This window comes from Aplysia californica, unplaced genomic scaffold, assembly GCF_000002075.1.
Source record: "Aplysia californica isolate F4 #8 unplaced genomic scaffold, AplCal3.0 scaffold00081, whole genome shotgun sequence".
In the NCBI taxonomy this organism is placed as follows: Eukaryota; Metazoa; Mollusca; class Gastropoda; order Aplysiida; family Aplysiidae; genus Aplysia; species Aplysia californica.
In genome coordinates this window covers 48,846-57,515 of record NW_004797351.1, presented here as the reverse complement: position 1 = coordinate 57,515, position 8,670 = coordinate 48,846, and the positions used below count along the sequence as shown (strand labels likewise).

General features: G+C 42.6%; 1 protein-coding gene across 1 annotated transcript; it reads right to left on the bottom strand.

The window, feature by feature from the left end:
* Nucleotides 1-3,307: 3,307 nt before the first annotated feature.
* On the bottom strand, nt 3,308-6,509 carry LOC101852164 (the record flags this gene model as incomplete). Its single annotated transcript, XM_013080308.2, has 2 exons — nt 6,372-6,509; nt 3,308-5,876 (listed from the first exon to the last, which is right to left on the bottom strand). A coding segment is annotated over exon 2 (2,151 nt), but the record flags the coding sequence as incomplete, so codon positions are not given.
* Nucleotides 6,510-8,670: the final 2,161 nt, after the last annotated feature.

The following is an 8,670-nucleotide window of genomic DNA, read 5'->3' as shown; positions in this document are numbered from 1 at the left end:
TCGTCAATCCGATCCGTACGCTTTGCATAACAGTCTGCCAAAATATTTTTGTTGAGAAATACTGAAAGTTTTAAAGAGAACTTCGCACTAAAAGTTTTCTCAAATGTGAAGAATACAACCCCCGGGGTACAAAATAACCCCAGGGCGTACGGATAGGGTTCTTAACAATCGCATACTGAGAAAGCACAGTGTTTTATATAATGTTTTCTTGTCAGTGACAATGTAGAGGCATACAAAGGAATCCTCAGATTTAATAGTGCTCCCCAAGGTTGTGTAATCTCCCCTATCTTGTTTACGCTCTACTCCAACGATTGTACTTTTTTAGTTTTAGTACGAGGTTTACGGCACTTGCAACACAATAAGATCATATAAGTGCCGAAGATTAGAGGTGTTACAAGAGAGTAACAAACATAAAAAAGAAGGAGGGGAGATAAAGACGATCGTTATTTGGTAGGAAAGAAGGAGCAAACCACATTCGGAGCACCCGCCAACTACCTACATTGCATTTTTAATGACAAACACATCAAACTGATAAAATGTGTGGATAAATTCCACTCCACAAAGCATTATAACAACAAATGATCATGAATACAGGGACGCTGTAAATGTACTTACACATTGGTGTGATAGCCACTTCCTTTGACTAAATTATGTAAAAAAGACAAAGGAATTAATAATAGACTTAACGAGTAAAAAAGACCAATTGCAACCACTATTTATTAAAGATGAGGAGGTGGAGGTGGTAAGCTCTTACAAATATCTTGGTGTAACAATTGACCACAAACTTGACCGGCATCCACACGCTGTTCCTGTTCATAAAAAAATAAATCAAAGAATGTTTCCCTTAAAAGGATATTAAGATGTTTTCGTGTCGATAATAAGATTATGTCCCTTTTACGCTATTCTGTGATTGAAAGCGTGTTACTATTAATTTGTATTTGCTGATGGGCAGGAGATTGTAGAGTGTAAGATAAAGAAAAATTTGACAGAACCATTGCGAAAGCCAGATCTCTGGATGTGATTTTATTAGAATTGATGAAATATATAAGAACACGAGTATAAAAAATATAAAAAGTATTGTAAACGAGCCACCACACACCCTTTCCACACAAATTGTAAGATCACGCAGAGGTAGATATGTACCTGTAAAAACCAAGAAAGAAAGATACATGTATAAAATACGTTTTTTTACCATCTAGTATAAGGCTATCGTCAGGATAAACATCCATGTGTATTGCTCTTTCGAGTATATGATATATCTATATAACTCTAAAGGTCTTGTAATTAAATTCCTGCATGTGGTTGAATAAGGCATCTGACGTGATATGTACATTTTGTCATCATTACTTTTATTTTCATATTGAATTCTAAGGAAAGTAATATATAATTTATATTTTCACGTATATCTGCATGTGTTTTTACGGTCATGGGATAATAAAGTATTATCTTATCTTATCTAATACTATCTTAATTATTTTTAATTTAAAAAAAAAACAACCTCGCCAAGCTGTTTAACTGCTCTAAAGCCAGAAAGCAACAGTTTTTTTCAGAAGAGGAAAAAAAGATTCAGTCCCTTCTACAACTGTACCTACGTTTTTTAAAAATCATCCGTTGCCCTTTTTTCAACATTTAGAATGTGAATTTCAACCAAACATTTTGCGAGTACATTATTATGTAACCGGTACCACAGATTAAGAAACGTCAGTGAAAAAAAAAAAAAGAATCAAAAGTTTTAGCTCAGTACGCATGAGCAGCTGACTGTCAACGGTTGTTTCTGGGACGTTTGAGTAGACACAGATGTATTGATCATCTTGTGATTGCTGGGGAAACAGATGGCGAAAGAAGCAGAGGCAGACCAAGCAATTTTCTTAAAGTACCTGTCGTGTAGTGCTTAATGAAGCCCACGTGGGACGCTCAATGTTAAAAACAATCAGGAAACGACAAATGCAATTTTTGGGACACTGAATAGACATAAAGGTCTTGAACATCTAGCTCTCACTGACAAAATTGAGGGCAAGCGAGGCAGGGGTAGGCCCAGAACAACATACTTAGGGGACCTACATTTTTGTTACCCGATGTGCACTATATTTTTGGCGGAACGTTATTTATTAAAAACGTTCCACGTCGTCCTTGCTATTGTGCAGTATTATAATATGTTTGAATTTGATTGATTATCATGTATTGATAGAATATTCTGTATCCAAATATGGCGGTCGTTGATGTGGAGATGCCTTGCAAGGATAAGGCAACATTGTTCATTTTGATTTTTGATGAAAATACAAATAAACAAATGTTTGTGCACATCGGAGTGACTCTAGTTATTTATGACAAATGGGTAACAGGGAAAGATCAGGGAAACGTAGCTTTTCTGAGAGCATCCGAGCAAAGGAATGAATGGAAATCCATGAACGCCGATGTCTGTCGCAAATCTGGCACTGGATGATGATGATGACCTGTCGTGTACTTGTGGGTGACGGGGACAGACCAGAATTTCTGAGGGCACCAAAGAAGAGAAACACATGGAGAAACATGATCACCCTTCTCTATTTCACATCTGCACTTGACTTGAGTATGATGATAATGATGATGAAAACGGTGCGCACCTCGTAGCTTCCATTGAATGGTAGCCTGTATCAATATTGTACAACGCCTGTGCTAAAACTCTTGTTGTCTCTACATCGAATGTAGTCTGCTGCCTGACCCCCCGAGTAAGCGGATAACTGTAAGCGTAAGGTACCTTTTCTCAGAACACAAGCCGCCCGCGCTTCCTCTTCTGGCTGAGGCTGGTGAGTACGGCAAAGGTGAGGAAACCCTGGAGCAGGCACGCGTAGAACGTCCAGCTGAATGGTTCTTGGCTCTGGCTCGAGGATTTCTTGTTCCCGCTCGGCTTCTTCCTTCTCTTTTGGTGAGTTACGTTTGCTCGTGGGTGTGTGAGCGGTCTATCTGGATCTGTGAGCGGTCTATCTGGATGTATGGTCTGTCTATCTGGATGTGTGGTCTGTCTATCTGGATGTGTGGTCTGTCTATCTGGATGTGTGGTCTGTCTATCTGGGTTTGAAGTCTGTCTATCTGGATGAGTGGTCTGTCTATCTGGATGAGTGGTCTGTCTGTCTACCTGTCTATCTACCTGTCTATCTGGATGTGTGGTCTGTCTATCTGGGTTTGTGGTCTGTCTATCTGGGTGTGTGGTCTGTCTTTCTGGGTTTGTGGTCTGTCTATCTGGGTTTGTGGTCTGTTTATCTACCTGTCTATCTACCTGTCTATCTGGATGTGTGGTCTGTCTATCTACCTGTCTATCTACCTGTCTATCTGGATGTGTGGTCTGTCTATCTGGGTGTGTGGTCTGTCTATCTGGGTGTGAGATCTGTCTATCTGGATGTGTGGCCTGTCTATCTGGATGTGTGACGGGTCTATCTGGGTGTGTGAGCGGTCTGTTTAGTGATACTGTTTCAACTGGTGTGCCTTTTGTCTCTAACGTGTGTCCTACAGTCGAGGTTTTGTTGACAGTCTGTGCGTGTGATGATGAGTTCTCTCCCTGCGCAAGTCTGCTCATGACATGACCTTGTTGCGACGCCTCTCGGTGACCCTGGCTCTGTCTGTCCGCCATGTTGTCTGCTTGTGTATCTATAAATAGGCCAACACTTGGGGTGGATGACGGTTCCGGTTTCGGTTCCGATTGGAGCTTTGATTTTGATTTCCGGGGTGCCTGTCCCTCCACACGCACATCTGGGAAGTTGTGGGAACAAATCTCCTCACAGGTTTCCAGACATGAACCAAACATGGACACGCGTGAACTTTGTCTCCATTTCAACTTTCCCTGACCGTTGCTGTTCCTTGCCATGTTTTCTCGCCGCACGCGCTTTTTGTCAGCTGACGACTGTGGAAGCGATGACCTGGCCGGTTCTGCCAGGTGGGTGTCTCTGAGTCTGTCTCGAGCATGGCTCGCTGTGTCATCTCCCGTCGCTCTGTGCTGTACCTTAGGCGAGTCTTGTTTTCTTGGGTTCGCTTCACCGCTCAAGGGAACGTTTTGTTGCTTTTCTTCAATATGGCGTAGATTTTCTGCCAGCCTTTTTTCTGTGCTTTCTCTAACTCGCTGCTGCTCATCTGGAAGTCCTGCATTTTGAGAGGTTACAGAGACACTAGTCTCAGGGGTATCTTCTTCTAACGATTTTTCGTGACTCCTTGACTGTATTTTCTGATACACGGATTGTGAAGGATCTTTTCTGACTTCCTCAAAAGAATCATGGCCGAACTCGCGGGCTTTGGTAGGTCTCAAATCGTCTTGGAAAAACTCCCAAAGAAATTCCAAGGACCTCGACAATCCTCTATCCTTCAGCCCTTGACCCTCGAGAACGGTTGGATACTCCGGGTCTATGAAAGCAGGGCAGTACTGGCTGAGCTGTTTTAGATCTAGCGCGGATCCAGCCTCTAGTGTGCTGCACGTTCCTTCAAGTTTCACCCCAAAATGTTGCAGCTGCTTGCCTCTGGTGTTGCATTCACACAGCACTTTTGTGTCAAACGCTGTGAGTCTGTGAACCTGATGTGATTTGACGAAACTCAGGTCTGAAATGTCCGTTCCACTTACATCTAGTTTCAAATTGCGTACGTTCACGAAAAGACCCGAGTCTAACGAGACGATATGTTTATTTCCAGCTAAGTTGAGATCTTCTAAGTCTGGACATCTGTCCAGCGTCCCTGGCTGTACGGCCGAAATAGAGTTCCCCTGGAGGTGGAGGGTCTGGAGTTTGCAACCCTTAGGGAAGTGCCGCTGCTCTAGGGACTGGATCCGGTTCCCGTCTAAATATAGAACCTGGAGCGTCTCGGACATCAGGCCCCTCAAGGATGTCGGGAAATCGGACAAGTGATTGTCGCTGAGGCCAAGCTCCGTGAGGGAGAGACCTCTCACTGCCGTCGCTTCCAGTGACGTCACGCCGGAGTTACGTATGTGGAGAACCTTGAGGGGGGCGTCTCCGGGTGTGTCTGTCAGGGGGCTATGAAGCAAAGCCTTGGCGACCACAGAGCTTGTTTCTATACGAAGCTCTTCCAAGACGCTGGCTTCTGCGAATGTTCTCAGATCTTCTGCTAGGTCGTTTTGAATGGGGTCAAGTTTTACTACCTTGAGAACTCCCCGAGATCGAGCAAAGGCTCGGGGAGATATTTCTAAGATTTTCTCGTTCTTCGAGATCTCCAGTGTTCTCAGCCTCAACGCCACGTGCCAGAAGGAGGTGGCCAGAAGCTGAGAGAGTTTGTTGCCGTTCAGAAAGATGTCCAGTGGAAGGTTACCTTCTTCCAGTACAGAGAAGTCAGGAAGTGACGTCAGCCTTCTGTAGCTGCAGTTGACTGTGACGTCAGAAGGGGCGTGGCGACACGAACACGGCTCAGGACAAAGTAATCGAGCAACTACCAAACAAAAGCCTGCAATTAGCACGGCAAACCTGGCCAAGAATCCCGCCAACATGTTGCTGTAATTTTTGTCGACGTGGCCACAATACGCTGATTTGGTTTTAAGTTTTTAAAACACCTTTTGTCTTCTCTGTACTGAATCAGAGCGTGGATGGGCCCCGTGGTATGATGTTTACTGGCACAAAACACTACCCGTAATTACTCTCCCACTTTGATAGTTTTGTTTGAAAGTGAACTAGAATAATCTGTTGGAACCGATTGCAATATCAATTGGAGTGGTCGATGGTGTCAACAAAATGTTTTTCCACATAATCGAACAAAATCACGCGTCGCAAGGGACCGGTCGGATCAATAAACCTTCACCAGATAGCAGTTTGCTAGTCAGTCCATACATATATCGTCAACATGAGGAGACGTAACTGCAGGCAGGGGGCTGTACTGTTTACCTTCCAGAATTGTTCTGCCATGCTTTGCTACAAGCGGATGGTTAAAGAACGTTTGGAGTACGCCATTGGCCGATATTTTATAACAGCCATCTTGTTTGTGTCATAAATTGTTCTTCATAGTGTTCATAAATTGCTCATCATAGTGTTCTTCATTCTGACAAAAGACAAAAGAACTTCCAGACCTGCTGTCTCACTGTCTGATCATAAAAAAAAATATGGAGTAAAAAAAAAGAAAGCGTGTTTAAATTTCATTTCAGCAAAGTGTTATGATAATGCTCATTATATTATTATGAAGGTAAAAGAAAAGGTCAAACAAGATGGCTGTTACTATAAATATCGGCCCATGGCGTACTCCTAACGTTCTCTGACTAGATATATCTAGATCTAGATCTATCCGCTAGTTGTTTTGTTCTTGTTCCAAAGAGTCGAATAAAATGACGGAGAGTTTTCGCGACAGCTGCATGAACTCGCTGATACATTAGGTCAGGGCAGGACAGAGTGCCAGAATCACAAATGACATACATCTACAATTCCAATTCTCACATTCCGGTTGGCGGGGCAGGCAGAAGAAAGGATTGTCACAAAAGTTCTTTTCCACAGCCCACAGAAATCTTTCCCGCAAAGATAAGGACGCACATTGTTGTGTGTTGTGTTGGTGTCATCGAGGCGCTGCCGCCAGTGAAAGGAAATGTAGGTGCGCACCAGAAAGCACCGTCCGTCACAGTGGGCGAGTTGAACAAGCTCAAACCTCTCTCAGTCAAAGATGGTACATTGGCAGCCCCACTGGCGCATGAGCGATGAATTATAGCTCTCGATAGATAGATGGATTGATAGATCTAGATGGATAGATAGATGGATAAATAGATGGATGTATAGATAGATGGATAGATAGATGGATAGATATATGGATGTATCGACAGATGGATAGATAGTTGATTGGATAGATGGATGGATGGATAGATAGATGGATGGATAGATGGGTGGATAGATGGATGGATAGATGGATGGATAGATGGATGGATAGATGGATGGATAGATGGATGGATAGATGGATGGATTGATGGATAGATAGATAGATATTGCGACAATATATACAATACTTAATCGGTCAATTTTACTGCATCGATCTAGATCATATGCCTATTTAATAATACAAGATGATTCACTCAGCCAAAAAGTATCCACGGAAGTCCGCGCAATGGCTCAGATGGCGCTGCAGTGTTTGTTTTGAAGCTCTCTTTCGTTTCTCCAGAAGAAGAATAGGAATTGCACCCCCTTGCGTGCGCAGATCGACTGCTGTTCTTCAGCTGTTCGGGTTCGTTCAGTGCGGAGTTTTGGTTTTTTAAATGTTACTAACCTCTCACCTCTCATTAATAAGTCAAATTAAACGGAGAAAACATTCGCCTTCTCCTCCGGAAGAGTTTTTTTTGTCAGCGTAACCATTATAAAAAAAGGATTCTTCCGAAATTTGAATTCTCATTCATTCTAAAATTTGGTTGTCTCACTTTGATTTTTTACACCCAAGTAGGGTAACTCTGTTCGCAGAGGGTGCGCATTTGCCAAGAGGGCGCCACCGAATTTTGAGAACACTTTTTTTAATTGGCTAAAAGAGAGGAGTGAACCATCTTGTTATGTAGACTCTCTGCCTGAGTACACCCAAAGATTCTGTATAACAAGATAGTTCACTCTTCTCTTTGAACCAATTAAAAAAGTATCCTCAAAATCTGGTGGCGCCCTCTTCGAAAAAGCGCCCGCTCTGCGAACAGTTATCCTACTTGTGTGGGAAAAAAATCAAAGTGAAACTCACAAGCTTTTGTATGAATTATAACGGAATAACGCCTTTTAAAATGGTTTGACAAAAAAACCTCTTCAGGAGGAAGGGGCGACTGTTTTCTTCGTTTAATTTGGCTATAGAACGAGAGGCGAGAGGTCGTTTAAATAAAACTAGCTAGGCCCCCTTTCGACGAAAGGAATGATCGGTCCATTAATATCAACTGAAATTCATTGGCCTACGATTTTTACACTCTACTTGAATGGAGCAATAAATCTTGAGAGATGCAAAAAAATAGAAGGTCTAGATCTAGATCTATACACTCAAAACAAAATGCGCCTCGCCAAATATCACTTCCACACCGGATTTTCTAAAATTACAGAGAGAGAAGCGTCGGCCTACAAAAGCGAACGGCGAAATAAAGCAATTTAGCTTTTTGCAGCAAAACTGTCTCAAAACTGAAAAAACGAAAGGCGTCATGATCTGGAGAATATCTTAAAGAAAATTTCGGCTAAAACCGCATGTCAATCGATGCAGCCATTAAAAAGCCTTTTGAATAGCAAAATTCGGCCACCACAAATTGATAATAGATAAACCCAAAACGTGCACTTAATTAACGAACCGGAACAGCTGATGCACAAGGGGGCACTATTCCTATTCTTCTTCTGGTCAAGCGGGCTGACCGAGATTTCGGGAGTTTCCAGAAATCTTGACCCACACCAAAAGTGGGCATTTCCCTACATATAGGAGAAGTTTGGTTTTGTTGGTGTGTATTTTTGTTTTGGGTAAAGAGAAAACTCTCCTTGTCTTTTAAAGAAACTGAACAAGGGGCAAAAACTTTACCTTCGATTTTCTCAAACCAGCATTTTTCGACATAGCTCCCTTGTGCTTAAAAGTGACCAAACTATTGTGCCATCAACGAAATTCAGAACCAGAAAACTGGAAAGGTTTGTATTTGATGGCCCCGAGATCTGGCACGTACTGTCGGTTCACAAAAGGGTCGAGATAATCGAGAATATAAAAAATCCTCCCGACTAGGGAATCGATTGG